The following is a 27526-nucleotide window of genomic DNA, read 5'->3' as shown; positions in this document are numbered from 1 at the left end:
TTAAAAAAAAATGGTAACAACTTTCCGTTTTCAAAAAAAGTGAAAACTAAAAATTGAAAACAAGTGGTTTTCAAACGGCCCCAAGGTTTTCTTCAACTCCAAGGCACTCTCATGTAATCCCATTCATTCAACAATGGCGAAAAATTAGTCTTCTACAATGTTAATAATTTAGTTATACGACCAAGCCACCAAACAAAATACGAACATAGCCCAAGCATACCTAGGGCTACAAACCTCTAAGGAAATTTGGAAAGCCATCATAACTCAAGCCCAACATACAATCCCGATTTCCAAATTGCCTATGTTCAGCACAAGCCGCATAACCATACATGTGTTAAATTTAGAAGAACAAAATCCACCTTGGTCCCAGTCGTTCAAATCAACGTCCAAAACGCGTTTAAAAAATTAGGAGAAACCAGTGAAGGTGATGGTTCCTCATAAATCGCAGCATTGAGAGGCTCTCCTCTCACAAAAACCGACCACCATTCCAATTCCTCCTCATATTTATATACTCATTCTCCTTGTTTTCTAATTAAATAACTTCTATTAATTTAACAACAACAAAAAAAGGAAAAAGAAAAATAATGAAGCCAATTGCAGCAGCATTTTTCTTCCTCTCAACATTGTGTGCCGCAAGATTTGTCGTGGTCGCCGGTAATGGTCAAGGTCAAGGTGAAAGTGAAGGAAGCAACACCGCTGCCGCCGCGGGGGAGGTGAATATGAAGCTTCTTGAACAAGCGTGCCAGCATTCACCCAGGAAGGACTTATGCATCGAATCCCTAGAGAAGGACTCGAACAGCAAGGGCGCTGACCTCATCGGCCTTGCCTACATTGCCGTCCGGCTGGCAGCGGCAATGGCCGCCGACGTGGACGAGCACATGCGGTCGTTGCTCATGCACAACGCCACCTCCTTGGACCCCGTGATTCAGCAGGGGTTGGCGGACTGCGTTGAGCACTACTCCGATGCCAACGACCAGCTCGACGACTGCACCGCCGCCATCTCGGCGAGTAAATTCAAGGACGTTGAAGTGTGGGTCAACGTGGCGATTTCTGACGCCGACTTCTGCGACAACTCTCTTAAGGGACAGGAATCCGTGATGGTAGAGAAGAACAAAGCGTTCCGCCTGTTGTGCAATAATATTTTGTCCATAATCAAGGTCTTGCCTGCTGAAAAGTGATTTTCTTGAGTCCTCATCGTACGGATTTAATTAGTAGCTAGCTAAATATGGTCAAATTTTTAAACTTATGTAATTAATATAAATTATAAATTACTAAAATGTGTCAACTTTGTGAATGACTCACAGTTTTTCAATCACAATTGTTGGTTATATATACCACGCAACGATTTTATTAACAGTTTTTTGTGAAATTTGAACTCAACATCTAATTAACGGCTATTAAACCAAATAATCATGTGCAAATACGTAGCGATGCATCCTTCTCTGAGTTCTCTCTAATAGTTTTTGCCAAACTCAAAGCAATGTCTGCCGTCACAAGATGGTATAGCTATATCATCAAGTTGATGTGATCTGTCAGAAACGATTGGAAGAGCAAACCTAGTAAATTAAATGTTCGTGATTTTGTTTAAGTAGAGATTAATAAGATGCATGAGAGTTCTAAGGTATAACGGAACACATGCACGTGAAAGAAGGGGGTTCAGAAGGATTGCTTTTGGTAACTCCTATGTAGTTGTCTTCTATGAGTGGCATTTACATTCATTTCAGATGCGTCATAGCAAAGATAAGGAGCAGAAACAAAAAAGAGTACAAGGACGCAATCAATTTTGTTGCTTGTGTGGAAGCTCTCTCAAAGTGAGACTTCCTATAAATTCTTTGCCATCTTGTTTTTTTGGTATACAGTTTTATAATGTTGGCATGAGAATTTCATCAAAAAAAAAAAGATGGCGGAGAGTCCCATAAGCGATAAAATTTTCATTGTGACTGGAACACAGGTGGTACACCACATGTTTTTATATAAATGGTGTGAAATTTTATTTTTTAAGTTATTAACTTTTTAACACACATATCCCACCATTTGTATAGTAACATGTGATGTACCACTCCGCGTACCGGTCACACTAAAAAATCTCTTCCATTTTTGAGAGAGTTTTCTTAGCATTTCTCAATGCTAATTAAGGAAATTCTCTCAAAAGTGAGACTCTTTATGTACTCTCCGTCACTTCATATTTTTGATACAATTTCCGTGTCAACATTAGAAAACCTTTTGCAAAAAACATGGGATGACAGAGAGTTCATGAAAAGTCTTACTTTTGAGAATCTTCTTCTCCAAGTAACAAATCAAAAGAGTCTAATAGCCCATAATCTTGTGTTCATGCATTAGAAGATGATATATATATTTATAAATTTATGAACGTCGGAGTTGGCAGTTTGGAGTTTTCTCTTTCACTCTTGGCTATGTTCGCGGAGTTTTAGATAAGCAACTTTAAATCTCTCTTGGTATTCCAATCAAGTTATGTAATGCTCCTTTTATTGTTCTCATTATTTGGCATCCTCCGTATGATTGGGCTAGGGAGAATGCGTATGGGCTTGCTAAGGGTAACTCGGGTCGTACATCTTGTCATGGGGTTTTCGTGATTCAGCAGGTTATTTTCTTGATGGTTTCTTTCAGAGTTTGAGGCATCATGTACTTCTTTCTATGCAGAGCTTCATGTTTTCATCCTTATTGTGGAGCTGGCCCACTCGCGGGATGGTGAAAGTTGTGGCTCAAAAGCGATGCTTCCAGTGTGATCTTCTGCTTTTCTTTTGACTTTTTCTTTTTTTTGGCAGCTGTGGATTCGTTGGGAAAAATGTCATTCCCTTTTGAAACACATGATTTTCCGGTGCTCTCATATTTTGTCGAGAATGGAATGCGATCGCTGATAAATTAGCAAATTTAGGGTTACTTTCATCTTTCCCCGTATGGCATGCGGTTCCACCCATGGAGATTCCCTTTTCCTCATATGAATTTTTGAGCATCCCGGCCTACAAGTTTTTCTTATGTCTTTCCTTCTTTTTCATGTATTTTTTATTTTATTTTTCTTGCATTATGACGGTAAGGTTTATCTCCTCCTGACTAGGTATAATTTCTTTTTTCACTATCAATACAAATCATCTCGTATTGCCGAGGTTTCTAAACATAAAATAATTAAAAAAATTAAAAAAATGTCTAAATTCTTTAACTTGTTAGCTTTGTGATACAACTAAAGGTCAGTAGGTTAGATAAACCGAAGTTAGTGTTCAACGTAGAACATTCTTTACACTGCATTATGTCAAAGAAGTAGAGCCATTTGAGATTAGCAGACCAAAAGAACAAAAGCAGAGTGTCTCAAATTAATATCTTGGCTTTTAGACCAAATTTGAGTCATATAATTGAAGCCATAAATCGCTGCCTAATAAATTGGGCATCTAAACTTGTAATCTTTTGCCCGACACGAAACAGAGTACTCCTTCATGTCCTTCATTTCAATTGCGTGGATGGCTTGGGATGTATGCTTAAGTATGGAAAGCTGTTGGAAGCTAACAACCAACAAGAGCGAGGGAAACATGAGCCCTGGAATTGATATGGGGCACATAGTTTACGTATCACATGCTATACACCTTCACTTCCTGCAGCTTGTCAAATGTCGAAGTTAGCTTAGATCTAGTCTTTCTTGATCTGAGAGAGATTTTTGTAACAGTCACTCTATCAATTTCTCAGTGGGTCATCCATCCTAGGATTACTCTCGCCCGAACTTGCTTAACTTTGGAGTTCCGATGGAATTCGAAGCCAATGAGTTCCCAAAAGGCCTCGTGCTATAGGGAGGGGAGCATGTACATATAAGCCACATCACCCCCTCTCCGTTAGTTTGATGTGGGATGTTACAATCCATCCCCCTTAGGGGCCCGACGTCCTTGTCGGCACACTCGCACTGAACAGCAGAGTGACTCTGATACCATTTTGTCACATCCTAAGCTCGGCTCCGCCGTAGCACGATATTGTCTGCTTTGGGCTTGCCATTCCCTCATGAATTTGTTTCTAGAAACTCAAACGAGAACTTCCCAGTGGGTCACCTATCTTAGGATTGTTCTCGCCTGAACTCGCTTAACTTTGGAGTTCCGATGGAATCTGAAGCCAGTGAGTTCTTAAAAAGCCTTGTGCAATAGGGAGGGGAGCATGTACATATAAGGCACATCACCCTCTCTCTATTGGTCGATGTGGGATGTTACATACGTTGTTACTAGTTCATATATTATAAAATGGATGGACATCATGACATAATCCCACCCATGTTGGTATGTCAAGGCACTACACTACAAGTCGATATCTATTTTAGGTCAAAAACGTTATAATAGGATGCCATAGCCTTATATATAAAATAAAAAAAATCTAGATCAGCCAACGCTATATATTCAGGCATTTCTCTAGCATTTTTGGAAGTCACATTAAAAAAAAAATTTACTAACAACGAACTACATAAAGTGTAATCCAATCTTTTGATGTATATGCTTCAAATTTGACAAATTGTATTAAGAGGTATCAAGAAAGTTTCTTCTAACATGATTGTTATAAAGCTAATCAGTTACAATACAAAAAATAAAACCATTTATAAATTTAAATCCGAAGTTCTAAATTGAGAATGCTTAATTGGGCATTACATGCTTATTACTTCACTTTAAAAAATGGCAAGGAGAAAGAATATAGTAAAAGAGAAGATGAAAAAATGGCTTGCAATCCAAGAACTTTATCAAATTAATCCGCCAGTGTAAGGCACTCCGGTTTGAGGCAACCAATCATCTCCCAGCAAGAAATTAGTCACCGTGAAATTAGCGGCGTCGGTAGAATTAATCACATGATAACCGGGCCACGTAACTCTGTTCGTAGTGTTCGATCCGGGCCCAGTGTTGTTGTACTCAGCGTAATACAATGTGCTTAGCGCAAAATCTCCGTCCCAAGCGCGCCAACCAACAGGTTCCACCAAGCTATCAATGTAAGACTGCATGTAAACTGTCCTAGAATACTCCTTCCATGGCCTGCCCAAATAAGTCTTTGTACTGCTGTTGCTAGAGGCTAAATCATCGGCGGCACGAATGGTGCAATTATGAATCGAAGTGCCTGTGTTTTGGTTCGGATCTGTTCTACCCTGAGCCGTAATGGCGTTGAACTGACCGCTCATCGGCAGGCGGGGATAAATGTTGCAGTTTTGGAAAACTACTGCAGCATTTCCAAATATGAAGTCTACGGTGCCGTATATGTCACATTCTCTGTAGAATTGCCGAAGAGAATGTGTGTATAGTGTGTCTTGGTACGCTTCAAAGCTGCAACTATAAAAGGTGGACAGATCCGCCCCGCTTCGGACTGCAACGGCTTGGTGCTTGATTGCTCCGGCGGTATTGCGGAACGTTATGTTCACCGCTACAAATCCAGGTGCAACCACAGCTGCAATATTTATCATATTCGAGAACTTGTAAGATACTAATTCAACATTATATAATGATTACTGATATATTAAAGCACTTTTAAATGTTTAATGACATCGTTTTCTGTCATGCTCATTCAAAGCAACTCTCTTGAATGTTTAAGAAAAGTCTTAATATTTTTTTTAATAAAAGTATTAAGGTGTTACCTAACCAATCTCAAATAGTTAATTGTGTTGTTAGACCGTCAATTATAATATAATGAATTTTAATTTCTTGTTTAAGACTACTTACCAAATGTTGCAGAGTTGAAAGTTGTCCATCCATCAACAACGCTCCGGTTACCGGTGATAATCGTCTGGTTAATGCCGTCTCCGACCATCATTAAGTGCCTCTTATTTTTAGCAACCGAGACGTACTCTTCATAAACACCGGCTGTGACATAGATCAAGAAGTACCCATCAGTTGGCGCAGAGTTGTTTGGAGCCGCCGCAATGGCGTCATTGATGGTGGAGAAGTTTCCGGTTCCATCCCGACTCACCGTCACGATCTCACTCACTAACACCTCATCGTCTGCCGTCTCCGTCTGCAGCATCTTCCGCTTGCTCACGCTCTCGTAAATGGCACGCGTTTTGCTCGACATCTTCAGCGGCAAGCGTCCGTTCTTGAAGCCCCGCTGCGTCCTAGTCGGGCGCCACGCGGCTTGTTTCTTCTTCTTGGGAACCCACCCTTTGGTAAAAAGTGCTAGCGAAACGCTGTAGAATTTCGTGTCGTTTTTGAGGGGGACGGAGAGGCCATTTTTCAGACTCCACGACGACGCGGTGGACTGAATGCCGTCGAAACATGTTTGCTGGTTGGTGAGAATGGCGCTGAGGAGGGTTTGGACGTCGTCGGCTTTGAGTGTGGAAAGGGTTTTGCTAGTTTTATTGACGGTTTCATAACTGTTGAGCAAAAAGTCCATGTTGAGGCCGGCAAGCAGCCGGCAGTCCTCGAGGGCTCTGACGGCGGTAAGTGACAAAGTAGAACGTCTTTGGAGATACTTGTCGATAAGTTTCGAGAATTTTCGGGATTGAGATAAAGACTTTCCGACGGAGAACCGGCCGTAGTAGTAGACATTTTCGGGGTTGTGGTTGTGAGGGAGGACAGATTTGCAAAAGGAAGGGTCGGGGGTGGATTTGCAAATGGTTCCGGCGGAGACCGTGGTTGAAGAGTTATCCGCAGCTGAAGGTAGAGAGGCAAAGAGTGGAACGAGAAGGATGAGAAATGAAGCTAAAAGATTGAGGGATGAGATTAGCTTAGAATTATAAGCCATTTGGATTGGAATTTGAATTAGTATTGTATACTATTTAGTGGAGTTGATGATTGGTGATAGGCTTGATTCATATATATATATATATATATAGGAGGCGACAGAGGGAGGTGAATTATTTTTCTGGATTGATAATATGGTGGTTGGAGTGAACAATTTTTTTGTGGGTATTCGTATTTGTGAGGTCAACTGAATTGTAAGACTTTGTGTGCAAATACGCGTTAGATCTCAGACTTGATGTTATTGTACATGCAAACGTCGACTAATCGTAGTATGTAGTCATCCTAGCTAGTTCCATTCATCCAATAGAATATGTGGTCTCGTTGTTTTAGCGAGTGATTTTTTGGAAACATAGGTGCCAGTCTGTTAGGTCTTTAGCTTCTGTTGCCTTTGTAGCAGATTTATACCAATTTCTCTTAGTTCGTATGGTAATTATATAAGAGTTCTATATTACCTTTTGTACGTACTCTCTTGTATTTGTTTGGTTCTCACAATGAAATCACTCTATATTCTTGTAAAATAAAATAAAATAAAATAAAAGATATATGATTTCTTGAGTGGGTTGTCCAATAATAGCTCCTAAATTAACTTTATATTTCACTGTATTTTGTTATTTACTTAGAAATTAGATGCATTGTGGCATTTATCAACGGTGGGGCAGGTGCCCAAGGGAAGGGGATTGGTGACATCGAGTAGGCTAGATATCAATCTTCAGGCATGATTTGTATTTCAGGAGTATCCTCTTTATGAGGATCTTGGAGATCCTCAAATCATGTCCATTCATTTTATATTGTATAGTCAATTTTTATGAGGTACTATTCATATTGAATTTAAAATGATTTCTGATTGCACGATATATGATAAATGAATACGATTTGAGGATCCGGGGATCCTCATTCATTTATATAATAATTTGATGAGGTATTTGCATGTTAGAACTTTCGGCCAATTATATTGTCGCATTTGCTACTTGGAGAATTTTCAATTCGATATTATTCTGGTAGTGGGTGTGTTTTAAATTGAAGGTGAAATTATTGTCAACTAACCCAGAAGATATAAGATTAGAGAAATGGTAAGAGAACTCTCTCAAAAGTGAGATTTTTTATAAATTTTTTATCACCATATAGTTTAACGTCAATTTTCATGTCAATATTATAATATATTGTGCAAAAAAATAATGAAATGACATAGAATTCATGATGAGTTCCACTTTTAAGAAAGTCCGATAAGTATTTCTCATGCCATTATATCTTGCCTAGCTAATTGGATTAATAAAATAAAACCATTAACACGATCAGTTTTGATGAGTTTATAGTAAACTATAAGGAAAGTTCACTCGAGTTCAATTAGTGACGGTGGGTTTTGAATATTTTCCTTTTGCTACGTTGCATTGACGAGTGCAGGCAGTGTGTTTTGGAATTATACATGCATGTCCTCAATATGCCAAAGCAATGCGAACCCTACATATCACTTATGCTTGGGTTTAAACAATCATATTAATTTGTAGTTACGGTAAATATCTGTTGTGGGACAATCTCACATGTTAATTGTCAAGTTCTTTAAGGAAATAGATCCTCATTCTTTTTAAGAACGTTTTTGCTATTAACTACGTTGCAAAAGATGAAGAATTGGTACAGAGAAAGAGAAAGAATTGGCAGAGAGAAACAAGAGAGATTGTATTGATTGATCAGGCAAAATGTATATAACTAAACTTAAGGAAATGATAGTTATACAATCTCTTATATAGCCATATATCCCAATTACTATAATATCCTTCTAACTATATTTCTGTTGTATCAGTTATTACTCCCCCCTCAAACTAAACTTGGAGTATCCAAGTGAAGTTTGAACTAGCCAGGTATTTGAGATTGATCTGGAACTACAAGACTAAGATGTCTGCAATGCTTCAAGAACATTGAACTGTGCAATCCTTTTGTAAATACATCTGCAATTACAGTTATGAAGCTAAACACTACAGAAAACCCCAAACCCTTGTCTCTTGCAGTTTGGAACTTGCTGCTCAAACTTTCACTTTCTGTGAACTCGCGATTGCAACAAAGAACTTCAGGCCATAGTCTTTCATAGGGGAAGGGGGATTTGGGCATGTATACAAGGGGTGACTTGAGAGCACTGGTCAGGTGATTGCTATTAAACAATTGGATAGGAATGGACTTCAGGGCAACAAAGAATTTCTTGTTGAGGTTCTCATGCTCAGTTTCTGCATCACCCTAATCTAGTGAATCTTATTAGGTACTGTGTTGTTGGAGACCAACGACTTTTTGTTTATGAATTTATGCCTTTAGGATCATTGGAAGATCTTTATGCCTTTAGGATCATTGGAAGATCACCTTCGCGATCTTCCACCTGATAAGGAACCATTGGATTGGAACACACGAATGAAAATAACTTCTGGTGCAGCCAAAGGATTGGAATACCTTTGATACAAGTTCCACTTTTGATGCTGACAGCAACCATTTTTGATAAATTTGATGATCCAACATTGTAGTACTTTGATTAGAATCACCAACTTTGGATTAATCTGCTGCTAACAAGAAAGCACCCACAAAACCGATCACCAAATCTTCTAGCTTTCCTAAAACCCTGAATCAAACAAGTGCACCCCATGACACCTTTGTAACTGCTGACCAAAAGATTACTGAGAGCTTTTGCAGCTCCTTGAAGAGTTGAGACACAAGACTACAACTTATGCCGTTGGTGAAGCCACGATGAAAGACACAAGTACAATCTAGAAATTCAAAACAGATAAATTCTTCTAGGCAGCAAGAGAATGATACTCTTGACAAATTCTAAAGCAACAAGAGAATGATACTCTTGACAAATTCTAAGGCAACAAGAGAATGATACTCTTGACAAATTCTATGGAATCAAAGAAAGAATGATACTTTCTTATCCATCAAGAAAGAATGACACTTTCTTGAAATCTTGTAATCCAACCAAATCACTGAATGAAATAGTAGTTTATCTTAGACAATTCATCCAACAAACAACAAAACAACTTGACAAACATGTGTCTTCACTAACTTCACAAAACAACTTAAGCTGTGCATTTCTTCAAACATGTGGACTGCACAAAGTTGAGAAATTTTCTCCACAACAGAGAACAGAACATGGATCAAAGTGCCAGATACATAGCACAGAGTACAAAAACGTTAATTGCAGAATACCCAAATCATAGAGTACACAAAACAGTAATTCCCTTTAGCAGTAACCCCAAACTGAACACATTGTAGCCCCAACACCTTCTCTATGAATCAAAATTACTAACCAAGTAATTAGCAGTAGCTTCTTCATAAACCCAATTGATAAATGAGCCCCAACTTGCAGGTTACCGCCTCCATGAATCAAAAACTGTGCTAATCACCTACTAATCAAAACACCAAATTGAACTCAATTCACAGTCTACTCTACTGATCAAAGATCTCTAAGAACCATCCAAGAATCAACAAATCGAGCTACCCAGTTATGAAATTAAGCAATTGAGTCGGAAATGCAACGTTACCAAGCAAGTAATGCAAACACCAAGAATTGCCTAACCACCATGATCAAGATATCAAAGAGTCATCCGCAGGCGCAAGAATTGCTTCCACTTCCTCCGATAATTGCTTCTTCTTCGCTTCCAGGAAGCTATGAGATTTCGCTGCTTTTTCGAAAGACTTAGTTGCAGACTCTGTTTACTGAAATTTCATTGACGCATAAGATCGAACACATGATAGGCAAGAACCCATTAGAGAGAAAGAATACACAAATTCCAGATTCCAACAAACAAGAACCACAAGATTCTGGTGAAGCAACACCAAATTTTGAGGAAAACCCAGATCCCGGCAAATCAGCAAAACACTGTCACTCCACTTCCATTTTCCAATTCGATCCCACACCCTGAGCGCACGGCGCCGTTTCACTTCTGGAGAATGCAGAATCAGGATAGGGTCCAAGTCGATAGGGAAGTGGAGTCTGCAACATCGGTTTCAACACATGAGTTTGACGAGACTGTTCTGGTTTTCATTGGACAACAAGCACAAGTAAAGCCACTAAGAATCAACTTCAATGCGTCCGGTTCTGGTGAAGCGAGTGAAGCAGAAGCACCAAAGCTTATGAAACCTAGAAACCCAATGAACAAGAACAAGAAACCCAGAAAGTAATAGAATGATCGCGGAAGCACATAAAAATTTATCGGAACATCTAATGAAAATTTGGAAAGAAACTAAAGCTATAAACAGATGAAAAATAATAGGAAGTTGAACCACCAAAATCCATGACGTGAGCATGGTGGCTCTGATACCATATTAACTACATTGCAAAAGATGAAGAATTGGTTTAGAGAACGAGAAAGAATTGGTAGAGAGAAACAAGAGAGATTGTATTGATTGATCAGGCAAAATGTATATAACTGAACTTAAGGAAATGATAGCTATACAATCCCTTATATAGCCATATATCCCAATTACTATAATATCCTTCTAACTATATTTCTGTTATATCAATTATTATTTGCGTCGGTTATGGAGGCTCATTTTTAAGCATTTGGGACAGACGGCAAATGGAGTTTTTCTGCGTAGTGGCGGAGCTCGTATCTTCTTTCATTTATTTTTTAATTTCTAAATAAAATATTAAATTAATAATCTTCTAATTTTTGCATTATTAATAATTAAATATGAACTTAGTGCTTGTCACATAATCACTCAACAGCTAAAGACAAATTGATTAACAGTTGTATAACATTAATATGAAATCGTGAGCCGTTAGTATGAAATTAAAAAAAAAATTAAAAGATGTTTTATGAATTGAAATTAATGGAAAATCTGTGAGATAAAATGTGATTTGATCAATTTTTAAACTAACATAAATGTGCCAAATAAACTTAACAAATGACACTTTCAAATAAAAACTTTACTAACTTTTTTGAAGATGGTCTATACCGCTCACTATATTGACTTGCTAAGCTATGCTCTATACCTCTCATTATATTGACTTTCTAAGCTATTGATGTACATGTAATATATATTTTAAGTCGGACCAGAAACATATGCAGTCTGTAACCGCGTTGAAAACTTAGCCATTGGGAATTGACACGAGCTGTTTCAAAGACGGTGGAATAATCAGACACCATACACTGTACACAAGTCCTCAGCTTCCTCATTGCCCTACCTTAATTACAAGTTGGGTGTATAGATAAAGTGACGTGACCAAGTCAATGTTTCGAACTTGCATTCCTGCGGCGCTTTCCAGCAGCTTCCTTTCATATCTAAAATTCCACCTTTTATGTTAATCCCACTTGGTTGATAATTATCATAGAAATAATGATGATTGACAAGTTCAACGCCCAAATTAAGAGAAATTTTTATTGGAACTAGAAAGTTGGGAACAAAAATTATGTGATGTATTATTCTGCATGTTGTATTAAGAGTGAACACATATTTAATATGTATCTCATTTTAGAAATCTTATACTTTAAGTAAAAATGGTAACATTATGCAGTCATCTTTCTTTCCCAGTTTAATCTTAAAACTCTGCTATATTAATAATGCTTGATGAGATATCGAGTCGTTGGAAGTAGATCAAATTGACAGGCATAAAAAAAGTCAAATTAATATAATGCATGAAGTTTGAATTCAGACGTTGGACTTTTCCATCACTTCAATTAATTTGTGAGAAATATCTTATCATTTGTCTCCACAAGTTATTTTTTATTTTCATTTTTAAAAGAGAACAACTGGTGGTAACCCACAGTTATCCAAACTTTTCGGACCCAGAAAGGTTATGAGGAATTTCAACATGTTTGTGGCCATAGTCAAATATACCGACTAGTTCGGCACATCAAACCCAAAACCTTCCACCTTTTTTTATTTATTAGGGAGCCACAGTCCTACTAAAATAACATGGCTTATTATTATTTGTACATACACATACAAGTGATAACGGAAAGAACAAAATCAAATTTGGGACACCAGGTTTAATATTAGTACAAACTACGCTACAAGACGCTTACATATGCTATAGATGTTGAAATGCGCACAACTTTGATTTATATAATTGATGTTAACATTTGCCAGTGAAGTTATAGTAAAATCTGTCTAAAGTTATATATAGTTGGGACTAAAATAATTTTATAATTTTAGAGAGGTTATTAGTTAAGATGGCGCCAAATATTTTATTTCTTGCATGTTTTAATTTGTATTCATCAACAATATGTGGAGGCACGTTTCCTTAAAATGAGACAAAAAAAAGTTATAACTTATTACAGTGTTGAGTTTACTCTAATACATAATTGAAATATTATTTATTGACTTATTTATCCTTAATGAATGTTGTATTTTCTAAATAGGATTCTGTGGTAGCAAGTATTTTAATTCTTGCATATTTTTGAACTCATTGACAATTATAACCATATGGTTGTGTGTTTCCTTAAGATGAGATCAAGAAAAATTATAACTTAATACAATACGAAGGTTATTCAAATTTCCAATACATAAATGGTCTCAAATTGGGACATAAAATTTTTATGACTAGCTGTTATTCCATTACAGAGTTTACTTTAGAGAAATTTTAATGTATTTAAAATCATAAAACAACAATCAAAATAAACTAATTAAATCATAATAATTTTACTTCCAAATCCAATTTACCATATTGTTTGTAATATTAGTATAAGCCACCAGAAAAAGGCACTCCAGTTTGAGGCAGCCAAGCATCTCCCAGCAAGAAATTGGATACTGTAAAATTTGAAGCATCACCAGCATCAATCACATGATAGCCCGCCCATGCAACTCGGCTTTTAGTGTCCGAACCGGGTCCACTGCTATCGTACTCCGCATAATACAAAGTACTCAGGGCAAAATCTCCATCCCATTCATGCCAACCGTCTTCATCAATCAAACTATCCATGAAGGATTGCATGTAAATTGTCCTAGAATACTCTTTCCATGGCCTTCCCAGATAAGTCTTTGTACTACCGTCGCTCAAAGCCAGATCATTGGCAGCTCGTATGGTACAATTGTGAATCAAAGTGCCCGTGTTTTGGTTCGGATCAGTTCGACCTTGAGCCGTGACGGCATTGAATTGGCCGCTCATCGGCAGGCGGGGATAAATGTTGCAGTTTTGGAAGACAACTGCGGCATTACCAAATATGAAGTCTACGGTGCCGTAGATGTCACATTCTCTGTAGAATTGCCTCATAGAATGTGCGTATAAGGTGTCTTGGTACCCTTCAATGCTGCACCTATAGAATGTGGATAGATCAGCCCCGTTTCGAACCGCGACTGCTTGGTGCTTCACGGGCCCGGCAGTGTTACGAAACGTCATGTTCACTGCCACAAACCCTTGTCCAACTACAGCTGCAACATGAATCAATTGGCGTACAAGTTATAACAAAACTCGCTCGGAAATATATATGCAAAAGTAAAATGGGGGTTACAAAGTTTTCATAAAAAATTCAAAAATTAAACTAGTGCACTAAACATACAGCAAGTTGTATATAAATCACTATAGTTCATATTTTCTATTTTTTAGTTAAGTGTTTGCACCGAGATATTTATTCGTTCAATTAAATTTACTTGTACAAACTTAAATTAATTTGAAGCTGATATGTTAACTTAATAATTAACCGAAACTTGCTGATTATTTCTTACCAAATGTTGCTGATTTGAAAGTTGTCCAGTTTCCATCTGCAACATTTCGGTCGCCAGTGAGGACAGTCTGATTGATGCCATCGCCAACCATCATGAGGTACTTCTTTTTCTTGTCAATGGTCACATACTCTTCATAAACTCCTGCCTTTATGTAAATCAAGAAGTAACCTTTAGAGGCTTCAGACTTGTTTGGAGCGGCTGCAACGGCATCGTTTATGGTGGTGAAGTTCCCACTTCCGTCCTGACTCACAGTCACTATTTCCTTGACCAACACGTCATCAATGTTGATCTGATTATCAAGCAGTTTTCTCCCCTTCTTCTTCTTGTTCTTAGGCACCCATGCCTTGTTGAACAAGGCCAGAGAAACACTGTACAGATTGGTGTCGTTAGAGAGTGGAACCGAAAGACCACTTTTTACACTCCAAGATGAAGCTGTGGCTTGTATGCCATCCAAACATGTTTGCTGGTTTGTTAAGATGGCGCTGAGCATGGTCTGGATGTCGTCGGTTTTCAAGTCAGAAAGTGTTGGATAATTGGTGTTGTTTAGGGTTTCCAGGGAGCTTGCAAGAAAATCTACATTGAGCCCTGCAAGAAACTGGCAATCTTGGAGAGCGAGGACCGCGGTTTGTGAGAGAGCGGCGGAGTGGCTTCGGAGATACTTTTCCACCAAGTTAAGGAATTTGAGACTCTGTGATAACGACTTTTGCGCAGCATAGCGGCCAAAGTCGTACGCATTTGAGGTCTGGTTGGGGAGGACGGAGTTGCAGTATGTAGGGTTTGGGGTGAATTTGCAAATGGTTTGCTTGGAGACTGGATTTGCATCTGCAGCTAAAGATGGAGATGCAAAACACATGGAAAGAAGAAGGATGAGAACCGAAATTTTGGACATGGGAAATAGTTGCAAATTATCCATTGACTTGAATTTGGTGCTATGACAGACAAGTCAAGTGCTATATATTAGGCATTCTGGCATTGTATTTATATAGGCTGAGCTTCAACAGAATTAGTTTCATGTCCATTTGCTAAAGCCAAATGCAGTCAAAAACCTTGCAAAAATTTCCTTGTGTTTCCTAACATTAGGCAAAGTCCACTGTCAACTTATTTCAACTATAACATTTGTATATGTACTATATAATTATTCTAGTTTTCCATTTGTTTGAATAAAAGTTATAAAATCCCTTAATGTTAATTTATAATACTTTAATTTTGTTGATTAATTGGTAATTAACTAGACTGAAACCAGCTAGCTTGTTATGCAGCATCCATGCCAGCTGACAGAATGGTTCATATATACTTAAAACCTTGTGAATACCAGCAGTAAGGGTTACCTATTTCACAAGGTTCGATCTTTGGAGTAATCAAACTTTAGATACAATTATATGTGCGTGTGTGTATGTGTGTGTCTATATATATATATATATATATATGGTCTTGAGTCAAATAAGAAATGGTCTACGTACGTAAATTAATTTATGAACTTGGTTCTTCTAGGTCAAATTAAGCAGCAAGTTAAATTCCTCGGTAACCGAATGTTTGAAATTGGAAGTTGTTTTATTTGGTATAATGTCATTAGTTGAGAAGAACCATTATATAGGGTTATAATAATTAATTAGTTTCCAAATTTCAGCGGTAATTTAGTGCAAGTTCTAAGCTTTCAGCTCCTAGCCAAAGAAAATATAATTAAGATGCATAGCCTTTGACTGAGACGGAGAGGTGGCATAAATATACAGAATAGCCGCACATTTTCAACTGCTTGTATAGAGTTGCTTCAGGATAAACTATTTGCTACTGTACAATAACAACAACGATCCTTATCCTATTAAGTGAGGTTGTCTGTATGAATCCTAGGACGCCACTATCTCGGTTTTGTGTCAAGTCTTCCGTTAACTCCAAGTGCTCCATGTCTTTTTTTAGAATCTCTTTCCAAGTCTTTGTAGATATGTATATTCACTACTATACACTTAAGTTATAACTCTTTAGTTATATATGTTTTTGATAATTTATGTCTTAGGGTTGTCTAGTAGAATAAATTTTATGATTGCTTTCTTATGGTTTACTAAGATTTATGATTGCTTTCATGTTTGTTCAGAATTAGGGTTTCATAAATACACCTTGTAAAACAAGATCGAAGTGTAGTGATTCGTTTTCTTCTTTTCTCATCCCCTTGATTCGGTAACAAATTATCATTTTAAAAATAGACAAATGATGTATATTCAACCTTTTTGATTCCTCCAGTTTAGCCAAGTGTGATAAACATTAGATGCTCTTTTAATAATATTTGTTTTTAATTTTAATTTTTCACCATTTATGCTATCTGGAGAAAATACATAAAAGAAATGTGTGAGGAGGAGAAACTATAAAGATGAAGGAATATAAATAAAAATTTTGAAAGTGAAAAGCTGAAAATAGTTTTGTTTTTGTTTTTAATGTGTGCCTTTTCTTATATATTTCTTATCTCTCCCACCTTCATCCGTTCACTCTTCTTCATCTCTCATTTCCATGTCTTTTCCTTCTATCACTAACACAAATATAAAAATAAATAATAAAAAACTAAGTGATTATTAAACAAGTCATGGATTTGCTTAACTTTGAGACTTACATTTTCTATATGCAGCCAACCCATATACATATAGTATAGCCCTTCTCGAACATTTTTGCTTCTGAACAAATCTATTATAAGGTCTGAATATAATTGCACTTTGATCGTCAAGGTGCAGCCTACTTTGAGTACAAACAGTTTATTACTCCATTTCACAGTAGTAATGTTAGATTCCATTCCACCGATGTACTAATTAGAGAGTGCTTTTAAATAATTAAAAGGGCTTTTAGAAAAGAAAAAAAAAATTTTATAACCAATTCTCAGTAAAAAGCACCTCCCAAACATTTTTGTTAGATTATGGAGATAGAAGGGACGGTTGAAACACAGATCATCAGCTTAACACAAAACAAAGGAAATATTTTGAGCCTGTATGTATCCCCATTGAGGACAAAACTTAGAATTTGGATCCTCTCCTAACATTAGTGTACGAAACCTAAGGACTAGGAAATCCGAGTCCTTGGTTTGTGTAAAAGAGAAATCGAAGCTCTTAATTGGTTTGTGTTAGGTGGGCTAACGGAATGAGTTAATAGGGACCGTAGATGTGAAACCTTGTCCCAAATTATATGTATTTTCATATTAACGGAATTATGAAATTACTATTTTGTCCCCTCATCCCCTCAACCTATCCGGATCTCCCCTTTCCCTTTTGGGATATTTTCCCTTATCTTTTACTATCATTTTAACACTTTCTCTCTTCCTTGCCTGCCACGTGGCACACCCACCCCATTTCTCCCTTTCTCTTCTTTTCTCTTCTTCCCCCTCCCCCTCCCCCGAGTACACTTTCTCTCCTTCTCGTATATCTCTCTATCTCACTCTTCTCTCTCCCACAAGGACACACCCACCCACAAAGGCAACGAAACCACCCTCCACCATCACCTCACTCTGTGCTCTCTCTCTCCCCTTTGTTGTGAAGCACAGAGAACCTAGGAAGCTCTCCGATGAGCCCCTTTGGCTTTCAAGCTAAACTCCGGCTAGCTCCGGCCACCACACAGTGTGTTTTAGGTATGAATCTTTTCCTCTCATCCTAAAATTCAATTTGGTAGTTAGATCGCACCTTGGGGTTGAGTAACGGAGTCAATCGGAGCTTGGGAAACTTATATCTTCTCCCTCGTCGAAACCGGGTTAGACCTGACCCGAGATCCTAAGGCCTGGATCGAAACCTAACCCAAACCCAAAGCTTTGGGCTGGGCTTCAAGCCCAAAGCCCATTAGAACCCCAAGCTCAACCCATTAAACTTGAGACCCAAACCAAGCCTTTGGGTTATAGAACCTTTGGCCTAGACTCTCGGCCTAGGCCCAATGGCCCAGGTTTTTTGAACCCAGGCCTTTGGGCTGTGCAACTCAAGCTTTTGGCCTAATGAACACCATGCCTAAACCCTAGGAAGCCTAAGCCTATGACTCAAGCCCAGACTTTACCTGGATATGGCCCAAACCCAGTCGGATCCCAGAACCCAGGCCCACGTGGGTCTGCATGTGGGAGCACGTGAGGGCAAGTCTTGGCCGGCGCATGAAGCACAAGCCTCCACCGTCCATGGTAGTGCCGGCGACTTTTCCGACCAACTTTCTGGGGACCTATCTCGGCGCATGGGCGGCGTGTGGGGGTACCCGAGGTTCCCCTTTATGTTTTTCGACGTCCTGAATCCGTTTATGACGTCCGTTTTTTGAAAATCAATCGTTATGGTAGAGTTTTATGAATTGGACCCTTTATGTGCTTAGGTACGTTTATTAGAGGCGATTATGTCCTTCCTATTTCACACGGCTCTTCGATGACGGAGTATCTGCGAGTGGACCCTTTCCAAAATGCATAATTTTGGTATTAGAAATGCATACATGAAAAGCATGATTTAATGATTACTTTTTATGAGATATCATGCTTTACTAAGAATATTTTGGAATACTATGCTTTGTAGTATATATGATGGATGACTATATACTATGAAGATATTTTGAGATATGATGTTTGAGCTACTGAGCTTCGTTGAGATATATGTACTTATGTTGGAAATATTATATTCAATGTTTTGTACTTATCTAGTGGTCATTGTTCTGCCTACGGGCATATGTACTGCCTACGGGCATATGTCTTGCTTATAGGCACGTGAAAGAGAGCCTTTGGGCGATTATGATACCACTAGTTAGCACACTATATATGATACATTTTTTAAGAAAGGTTTTATGGCATGCTAGGGTTTTCGGAAAACCTATCACATATTATGCTATTAGTTTTCATAAACTTTGGGGCTTAGTATGTTATGGAATAACTATACTTGTACTACTTCTATACCAACTTGGTCCACTCATATTTGTTTTGCGCCCTCTCAGGACATAGGAACAAGGCGTAGGATCCGAGCTACGAGGCATTCCCCTACCAGTGATATCATGTCATCTTCTCTGCTTTGACATCACTTGTAATAACACTTTCTGTTCCACCTTCCGCTTGTATTTTGAACTAGATGTATGCTTTGAATATGTCATGTATTATCAATATCTGTTTATTGACTGCTGCATACCATTATATTATTTTGGATAAGGTTTGTATATGAAAATTACATTGTGTAGTTAGAGCAAAATTTATATGGATGTTTCACATGTTCTCGGCATATGCATTCATAAAATGGATTGCGTCACCCTTGGGTGTCGGTCAGCATGTGGCCATCCTGTTATCCCTTTGATATCGGGATCGGGACGTGTCAGTCGAATTCAATTTGAGTAGTCTTGATTATGTGGTTCTTGGGCTCCGGAATGTGAGATTTGAAGTGAATCTGTGTCCCAAAACTGGTACTACATATTGTGCTTCAGCGATCGATAATCATGATTCATCAAGATGATGGAAATATTACCATTACAGCCCTGGACCAGTAACTAGCTTTAACCTGCACAATCTATTTCAATTTTTGAACAGAGTTTCCTCATGGAAATGTTAGGTAGACTATTTTTTAAACTACATTTGTAAACTATGTGATGCGTTATCAATAAGAAATATGAGCATTAATCAAATAATTTAAGTAATAATCTAATTATCAACAACCATGTCATATGCTTTACAAAATGTAGTTTAAATAGATTGTTTCCCTAGCATTACTCTTTCCTCACTAGTCATTCTCATGCTTAGAGTAAAAAGAAAATCAAATTGAAGGCCCATCTGAAAAAGTAATTTGACTAAAAAGTATTTGGGAGTGTTTTATAGAAGTATATCATAATTTTAATATACTTTAAATAGATAGTCTCCCTAGCATTACTCTTTCCTCATTAGTCTTTCTACGCGGGCGAGGTTAGCAGCCATCTTCCTCTAGGTTGGCTAGCCTGGTGTTCTCTTCTTGTCTTCTCGGTTTACTAGCTCCATCAGGGCCACTAAACTTAACTCTTTCTCTCGCTCTTCTGCTTACCATAGTATTTAGGGGAGTATGTATGACTACTTGGCACGAGACGTGTTTAGCTGGGTAGAAAATACAACCAATTTGTATGCGTTTCTCAAAGACGGCACCAAACTGTTAACGCTCAAAATTGGACGTCAACAAAGACCAGTATGGCCAACCGTGGTTGGACATAGGGTAAAGGCTAAATGATAGACAACAAAACTTAAGTGGTTTACCTCAAAACTAAGCTATGTCCACTGTAGTGATCTGTATATATTTGATGTGGGTTATAAAAGTGCTTTACAACAGTCTAAACTTTTTTTTGTCTGACCCCTTACAAGAAGGCCTTCTTATATAAGCCTTTTATGAACCCCAAAAGTCTTGGGATTTCAAGTACTTCACTGCCTTAACATTAAATGAACTAAACGCATAAACGTGACTTGCTGGCTACTCGTCCATTATCCAATCAACACATGGAGATAAAGTGACGTTCGTTCAGGGCTAATTGCAAGGCTTATTAGGCTAACACAAACCAAGCATTTTGCTTGACCCTTGAATAGCCGAGAAAGCACTTTCCTAAGTGCTAGGTCTGACAATCATTGCATCCCTTCATAGACCTCTGATCTTGTTGATAGCCAACACATATCTTAGAGTTGATGTCTTGGTAGGCCTGTCTCTGAAGCTTCGTGTCATAAAATTGTCAATATTGCTAACTTACTTGGGTAGGTTGAAAGGTACTTTGTGATTAAGCGCTCATCTTCTTTTTCGATAGTCAATCAAACTGATAAATGGTCATTTATAGCTGTGGTCATTTTGTTCTTATGATGGTGCTCGGTCATCTATTTTCTTTGGGCTGGCTCATAGACCCAAGGCTTTGATCTTCTCCTTTTCTTGTTGGCCCTCTATCTTAGCCCACTTTAATGGGTCCAAAATACAACTATATACTATTTTAAGGTCTAAAAGGACCTTGCATTACCTATTACTTGCAAAAATCATCATTGATTAGTTCGAACAATTCTATTCTAAATAGTTCAACTCTAATTTTGATAGTTCCGATACTATTCTGGATAGTTACACTCTAATTCTAAATAGTTCCAATTTGATTTCGGATGGTTCCACTCCACAACAAAATGAGTTGGAAATTGATTTTGAATAATCTTGAGAAAGACCCCAAAAAGAAGATTCCTATGAAGGATTATCGTCCTATTATTCGAGATGAGGTTCGAAGATCATATATATTAATGGAGCATTTTGGTCTTTGTAGCTTGTAATTTTGTTTGTATAAAGATTATGAATGAAAGGTTGGTAGTTTATCCTTTCATTTTTAATGTTATATTCGTTTTTTTTTTAATTTTTATATTGGGACCACCTGATGTTAGAATTCTAAATTCACCATTGATTACAGATGGATCATGCAAGATGATCTAGCAAATGTGTGTATATATATATATATATATATATATATATATATATATATTTTTTTTTTCTCTTTCCTTTGGTGTCAGCTTTTTTGGTCATCGTTGATTCTAACCTTGTGTTTTACAGAGAGGCGATGCATGAAGCATGAAGAAGCTGATGAAGATGCATGAATACATGATTAAGTTTAGCATGTGGAGAGGGGTACCACGTATCAGAGAAACCACGTGATGATACTATTGACAGTATGGAGACAGGTAGTATGGAAAGACAGGTAGTATGGAAGAGAATATTGCACGTGAAAAGGAATGTTGTATATCCATGGAAAGACAGGTAGTATGGAAGAGAATATTGCACGTGAAAAGGAATGTTGTATATCCCTTGACAGCTAGACACCACATGGTGCTGCTTACCTTTCTCTAGTTGCTGCATCATGGACAGCAAGCTAACACCCTGTATTGGGTTTGTTTATTGCATGCGTGTATGTAAAATGTGTATAAATCTGGCTGCAATTGCAGCAGTTCAATAAGAAAACCACAACAAGTTGAAACCAAAACTTCAAGATGGTATCAGAGCAGGAACCATAGGGTCCTGCCTCTGTTGTTTATCCTTCTAGCTTATTCTTCTTCCTCTGTTCATCATTTGTTGTGATGGCAGAAGATATCTCATTTAGTTCTGAGGCTACAAGTTCCTCAACCCTAACACCAGTCAGGACCGTACAACTCGGGGAGAGCAACCCACGACTGTGCTCCGTGTTGTTGAATGAGTTCAACTACTTGCCATGGTCACGAGCTATATCTCTTGCTCTAGGAGGAAGATCGAAACTAGGGTACGTAAATGGAACCACCAAGCCTCCAGATTCTTCCTCAGCTACCTTTGATGCATGGCACTCAAATGACCAGCTTGTTATGTCCTGGATACTTAACTCGATGGAGCCCAAGTTGTCTGAGATCTTCAGCTACTCAGATTCCTCACACATCTTATGGGAATCGATCAAGGAAATGTACGGCAGTCAACACAACGCTGCCCGTGTGTTTGAACTGAAGAAAAGCCTCGCTGGACTTAAGCAAGGTAATCAAACTTTCATTCAGCATCTTGGAAGCATGAAATCTATGTGGAATGAACTTGATCTATACCGTCCACACACCACTGAATCCGCTGCACTCTTGAAAAGGGCTGATGAAGATAAAGTGTTCCAACTATTGGCAAGCTTGGGAGTTGAGTATGAAGACTTGCGTAGCCACTTACTAATGACTCCTGAGTTACCATCGTTCGTCAACGTGTGTCATGCAGTCCAAAGAGAGGAAACTCGAAGGAAAGTAATGCATGTTGAGCCCCGGTCTAGCCCAGAAGCTAGAGCTTTCACCAGTAACCACAACTTCACTAGTGAAAGGCTCTTTAATGGAAAGAAAGCTGACTGGAAATGCTCATACTGCAACACCAAGGGGCACGTACGGGAAAAATGCTGGATTTTACACCCTGAGTTGAAACCTAAGTTTAACAAGGAAGGAAAAATGATCAGGGATGGGAAAGGGTTTGCGCCTAAAGCCTTTCAATCTTTGAGCTGTCCATCTAAAGAGATGTCAAACTTCACCTCAAGCCCTATCTCCCTGATCAATGAGTTTGCCGCCTTTCTCCAAAAGAAGAGTGATATCGCTGAGGGGAACAATGTCACCACGGAAAAATCCACAGAAATGCTTGGAAAATTTGCTGGTTTTTTGGCAAATTCAAACACCACTACATCCGGCAATATCCCAGGTATCATTTGTGCACTTTCCACGGCTCTCAATCTCACACACGATTTTTGGATTGTAGACTCAGGTGCCACTGACCATATAACCAACAACCAAGCTTGTCTACATGAGTTTCAAAAATTACCTAATCCTACTCATGTGTCTGTAGCGAATGGGAAAGGGGAACCAGTCCTAGGAAAAGGAAAAATTAAATTGATGGGGAGTGATGTAAAGTCTACGGCACTATATGTACCCTCATTTCCATTTCAGCTTCTGTCCATAGGAAACATCACACATACTTTGAACTGTCTTGCTATTTTTTCTCCTCACACAGTTGTGTTTCAGGATCGAGTCACTCAGAAGAAGATTGGTGAGGGTTTTTTCTTAAATGGTCTGTACTACATCTCAAAGGAGTTCAATCAAATTAAGGAACCCATTGCCACCCTAAGCCATGTCCAGAAGCATCAACTTTGGCACCAACGCCTCGCTCATCCCTCCGAACCAGTAATGTCTAAATTATTTCCAAATTATTGTACCAACACACATGAGTGTGAGATCTGTCAAATGTCAAAAGCCACTAGGCTACCTTTTGTACCCTCTAAATCTAGAACCAGTAAACTCTTTGAAGTTGTACACTCAGATATTTGGGGACCTTCCCGTGTTGAGTCATTTGATGGGTACAAGTATTTTGTTACATTCATAGATGACTACTCTAGGGTTACCTGGTTATATCTCTTAAAGTCTAAAAGTGAATTTTTTACAGCTTTTCAAGACTTTCATAAGCTAATAACCAACCAATTCTCCTCAAAAATATATACCTTACGGTCAGATAACGGCACCGAGTATACATCTAATAATCTGTCAAACTACTTGAGCAGTCATGGTATCTTGCATCAAACTAGTTGTGTGGGTACACCACAACAAAATGGTGTTGCCGAACGCAAGAATAGGGATTTATTGGAGAAAACTAGGTCTCTTATGTTTCAGATGCAAGTTCCCAAGAGATTCTGGTCCCAAGCACTCCTCACTGCAGCCTATATCATTAACAGACTTCCCACTCGTGTCCTGAATTCCAAATCACCTTTTGAAGTTATGAAGGGAAGAACTGCTGATTTAACTCATTTCAGGATTTTTGGATGCACTTGTTATGTTCACGTTCAAGCAAATCATCGTGATAAACTCGAACCTCGAGCTATCAAGTGTGTGTTTATGGGGTACTCGAGTTCTCAAAAGGGATACAAATGTTATAACCCACACACTGGGAAGCTGGTTGTCTCTAGGGATGTACGGTTTGATGAACTCGTTCCTTTCTTCAACAATCACTCCCCGAATAGTTCTCAGGGGGAGAGTCTAATGGATATTTTTCCACTACCAACTCTTGCTGAAATCCATACAGACACTCCTCCATACCACCCTATAAGTGATTCCCCAGTTGATGAGATGGTCAGTGAAGATATACCTCGTGCCCCAGCACCAGTTGTTGCCACACAACCAATTGTAGCAGCACCAAAAAGGAACCCAACTCGCGATCGCAATCCTCCTCTACGGCTACAAGAGTACATCACTTACAGTGCAAGGCATCCCATTTCTGAAGCTCTTACTTATCACAAACTGTCAGCATCTCATGCATCCTTCCTAAGTCAGGTGACAAATAATGTTGAGCCTAAAAACTTTCAAGAAGCAGTATGTATGCCCGTGTGGAGAGAAGCCATGCATAATGAGCTCAAAGCACTGAACGAAAATCAAACCTGGAGTGTGGTAGACCTTCCCAAAGGGAAGAAAGCCGTAGGGAGTAGATGGATTTACAAGACCAAATTCAATTCCAATGGTACCATTGAAAGACACAAGGCACGATTGGTTGCACGGGGGTTCACTCAAACCTACGGTATTGATTACAAGGAGACTTTTGCTCCCGTCGCCAAAATGAACACAGTAAGGGTGTTGTTATCAGTAGCAGTCAACCACGACTGGCCCTTGTTTCAAATGGATGTTAAAAATGCATTTCTTCACGGTGAGCTTCAAGAAGAGGTGTACATGAAGCTACCTCCAGGACACCCTCAAGAACAAGAACCTACCAAAGTCTGCAAGCTTCATAAAGCTATATATGGACTTAAACAGTCTCCTCGAGCTTGGTACGCCAAACTGAGCTCCGTTCTTGAAGTGGCAGGGTTCAAAAGGAGTCATGCTGACTCCTCTCTCTTTGTTCGCAGTGGTGTCCAAGGGAAGCTCATAGTTCTTATATATGTTGACGACCTTATCATCACGGGGGACAACATGGATGAACTCGAGGCTCTTAAAAGGTCGCTTCACCAACAGTTTGCCATTAAAGACTTGGGAACCTTGAAATATTTTCTGGGAATTGAGATGGCTACCTCTTCCAAGGGGTTATTCTTGAATCAAAGGAGGTATGTTCTTGAACTTCTTAAAGAAGCACATATGGTCAACTGCAAACCTGCTCGCACCCCACTTGCTAGCAAACTTCAATTGGATGCTCCAGGTAAACCCCTATCAAATCCTAATGTGTATCAACGCATGGTTGGGAAACTCATTTACCTCACTATCACAAGGCCTGATATTGCTTACTCCGTTAGCCTTATCAGTCAGTTTATGCATTCTCCTACATTGGTTCATTGGGAAATTGTCAAGAGAATACTCCGATATCTCAAGGGTTCGATCGGCAGAGGCATACTCATGCAGAAAAATGAGTCTAAAAACATTCTGGCCTATACCGATGCTGACTGGGCTGGTAATTCACTTGATCGAAAATCCACCACAGGTTTCTGTACCTTTGTAGGTGGAAACCTTGTCACCTGGAAAAGTAAAAAACAAACAGTGGTTGCACGGTCCAGTGCTGAAGCTGAATATCGAGCCATGGCAGCAACAGCTTCTGAACTCATCTGGTTGAAGAGTCTCCTTCTTGATCTTGGCTTCACCAGTAAGGAACCCATGTCCTTATTCTGTGACAACCAGGCTGCAATGCATATTGCATCCAATCCTGTCTTCCATGAACGGACTAAACACATTGAAGTTGACTGCCACTTCATCCGCACTCAAGTTCAAACCAACGTCATCGAAACTGTGTACACTAGAAGTCATGATCAACTTGCGGATCTTTTCACGAAAGCTCTCGATTTTACACAGTTTCAACGGTTATTGTTCAAGCTTGGATCAATCAACCCCCTTGATCCAGCTTGAGGGGGAGTATTGACAGTATGGAGACAGGTAGTATGGAAAGACAGGTAGTATGGAAGAGAATATTGCACGTGAAAAGGAATGTTGTATATCCATGGAAAGACAGGTAGTATGGAAGAGAATATTGCACGTGAAAAGGAATGTTGTATATCCCTTGACAGCTAGACACCACATGGTGCTGCTTACCTTTCTCTAGTTGCTGCATCATGGACAGCAAGCTAACACCCTGTATTGGGTTTGTTTATTGCATGCGTGTATGTAAAATGTGTATAAATCTGGCTGCAATTGCAGCAGTTCAATAAGAAAACCACAACAAGTTGAAACCAAAACTTCAAGAGATACAAATAAGCCCATTTCCAGAAACATGCCCTCTCACTCTCACCCATCAAATCTGGACCATCGGTTTCTGACTTAGAAGTACAAGCTCCATTATTGGATGGATAGATCATCATCCATTCTACTTTCCAATGATTATTAATTCCCTTTCGTCCAACAGGTCCTCTTCAATCTTTCAATCTATGCTCGACTATTAAAAAGAAAAAAACTTAACATAATTCGTTATTTTGAGTATAAAATAGGCTTTTAGAGCTTGAATTTTAAGTTTCAAAGCTCACATTCTTGAAAATTAAATACATAAAAATCTAACATCGAAGCGATTAAGTGACTTGAGGCTAGACTCTTAAAATTTGACTTTTTGAACGATCATTGTATATGTCCTCAACATCCAATTTTGGTTCATAAATGAGACCGAAGTTGAAGAGAAAACCTCACGCTTCAATTTTTTTTTTTTAATAAAAACATTCTTTTTAGAGAATTATTTGTGGTAACATGGTTTTGGGTCCTATTTATAAAGAGAATGTTCGAAATGCCCTACCATGCAAGT

General features: G+C 38.6%; 3 protein-coding genes across 3 annotated transcripts; 1 reads left to right on the top strand and 2 right to left on the bottom strand.

Moving 5' to 3' along the window:
* Positions 1-568: 568 nt before the first annotated feature.
* LOC103928438 (putative invertase inhibitor) lies at positions 569-1277 on the top strand. Its single transcript, XM_009337481.3, has one exon. The coding sequence runs from the start codon at positions 585-587 to the stop codon at positions 1176-1178; it is 594 nt and encodes a 197-aa protein (XP_009335756.2). The 5' UTR covers positions 569-584; the 3' UTR covers positions 1179-1277.
* A 3236-nt stretch (positions 1278-4513) lies between these two features.
* LOC103967202 (probable pectinesterase/pectinesterase inhibitor 7) lies at positions 4514-6848 on the bottom strand. The gene is made up of 2 exons (XM_048585537.1): positions 5688-6848; positions 4514-5415 (listed from the first exon to the last, which is right to left on the bottom strand). Exons 1-2 carry the CDS (start codon positions 6703-6705, stop codon positions 4724-4726), a joined length of 1710 nt encoding a protein of 569 aa, XP_048441494.1. The 5' UTR covers positions 6706-6848; the 3' UTR covers positions 4514-4723.
* A 6453-nt stretch (positions 6849-13301) lies between these two features.
* Positions 13302-15306, bottom strand: LOC103928437 (probable pectinesterase/pectinesterase inhibitor 41). Its single transcript, XM_018642829.2, has 2 exons — positions 14349-15306; positions 13302-14054 (listed from the first exon to the last, which is right to left on the bottom strand). The coding sequence occupies exons 1-2, from the start codon at positions 15259-15261 to the stop codon at positions 13363-13365; spliced, it is 1605 nt and encodes a 534-aa protein (XP_018498345.2). The 5' UTR covers positions 15262-15306; the 3' UTR covers positions 13302-13362.
* Between the last annotated feature and the right edge of the window lie 12220 nt (positions 15307-27526).

The sequence above is a fragment of a genome, unplaced genomic scaffold (assembly GCF_019419815.1).
Source record: "Pyrus x bretschneideri cultivar Hongxiangsu unplaced genomic scaffold, Pyrus_bretschneideri_v1 Contig23, whole genome shotgun sequence".
NCBI classification, from domain to species: domain Eukaryota; kingdom Viridiplantae; phylum Streptophyta; class Magnoliopsida; order Rosales; family Rosaceae; genus Pyrus; species Pyrus x bretschneideri.
This window is presented reverse-complemented; position numbering and strand designations above follow the sequence as displayed.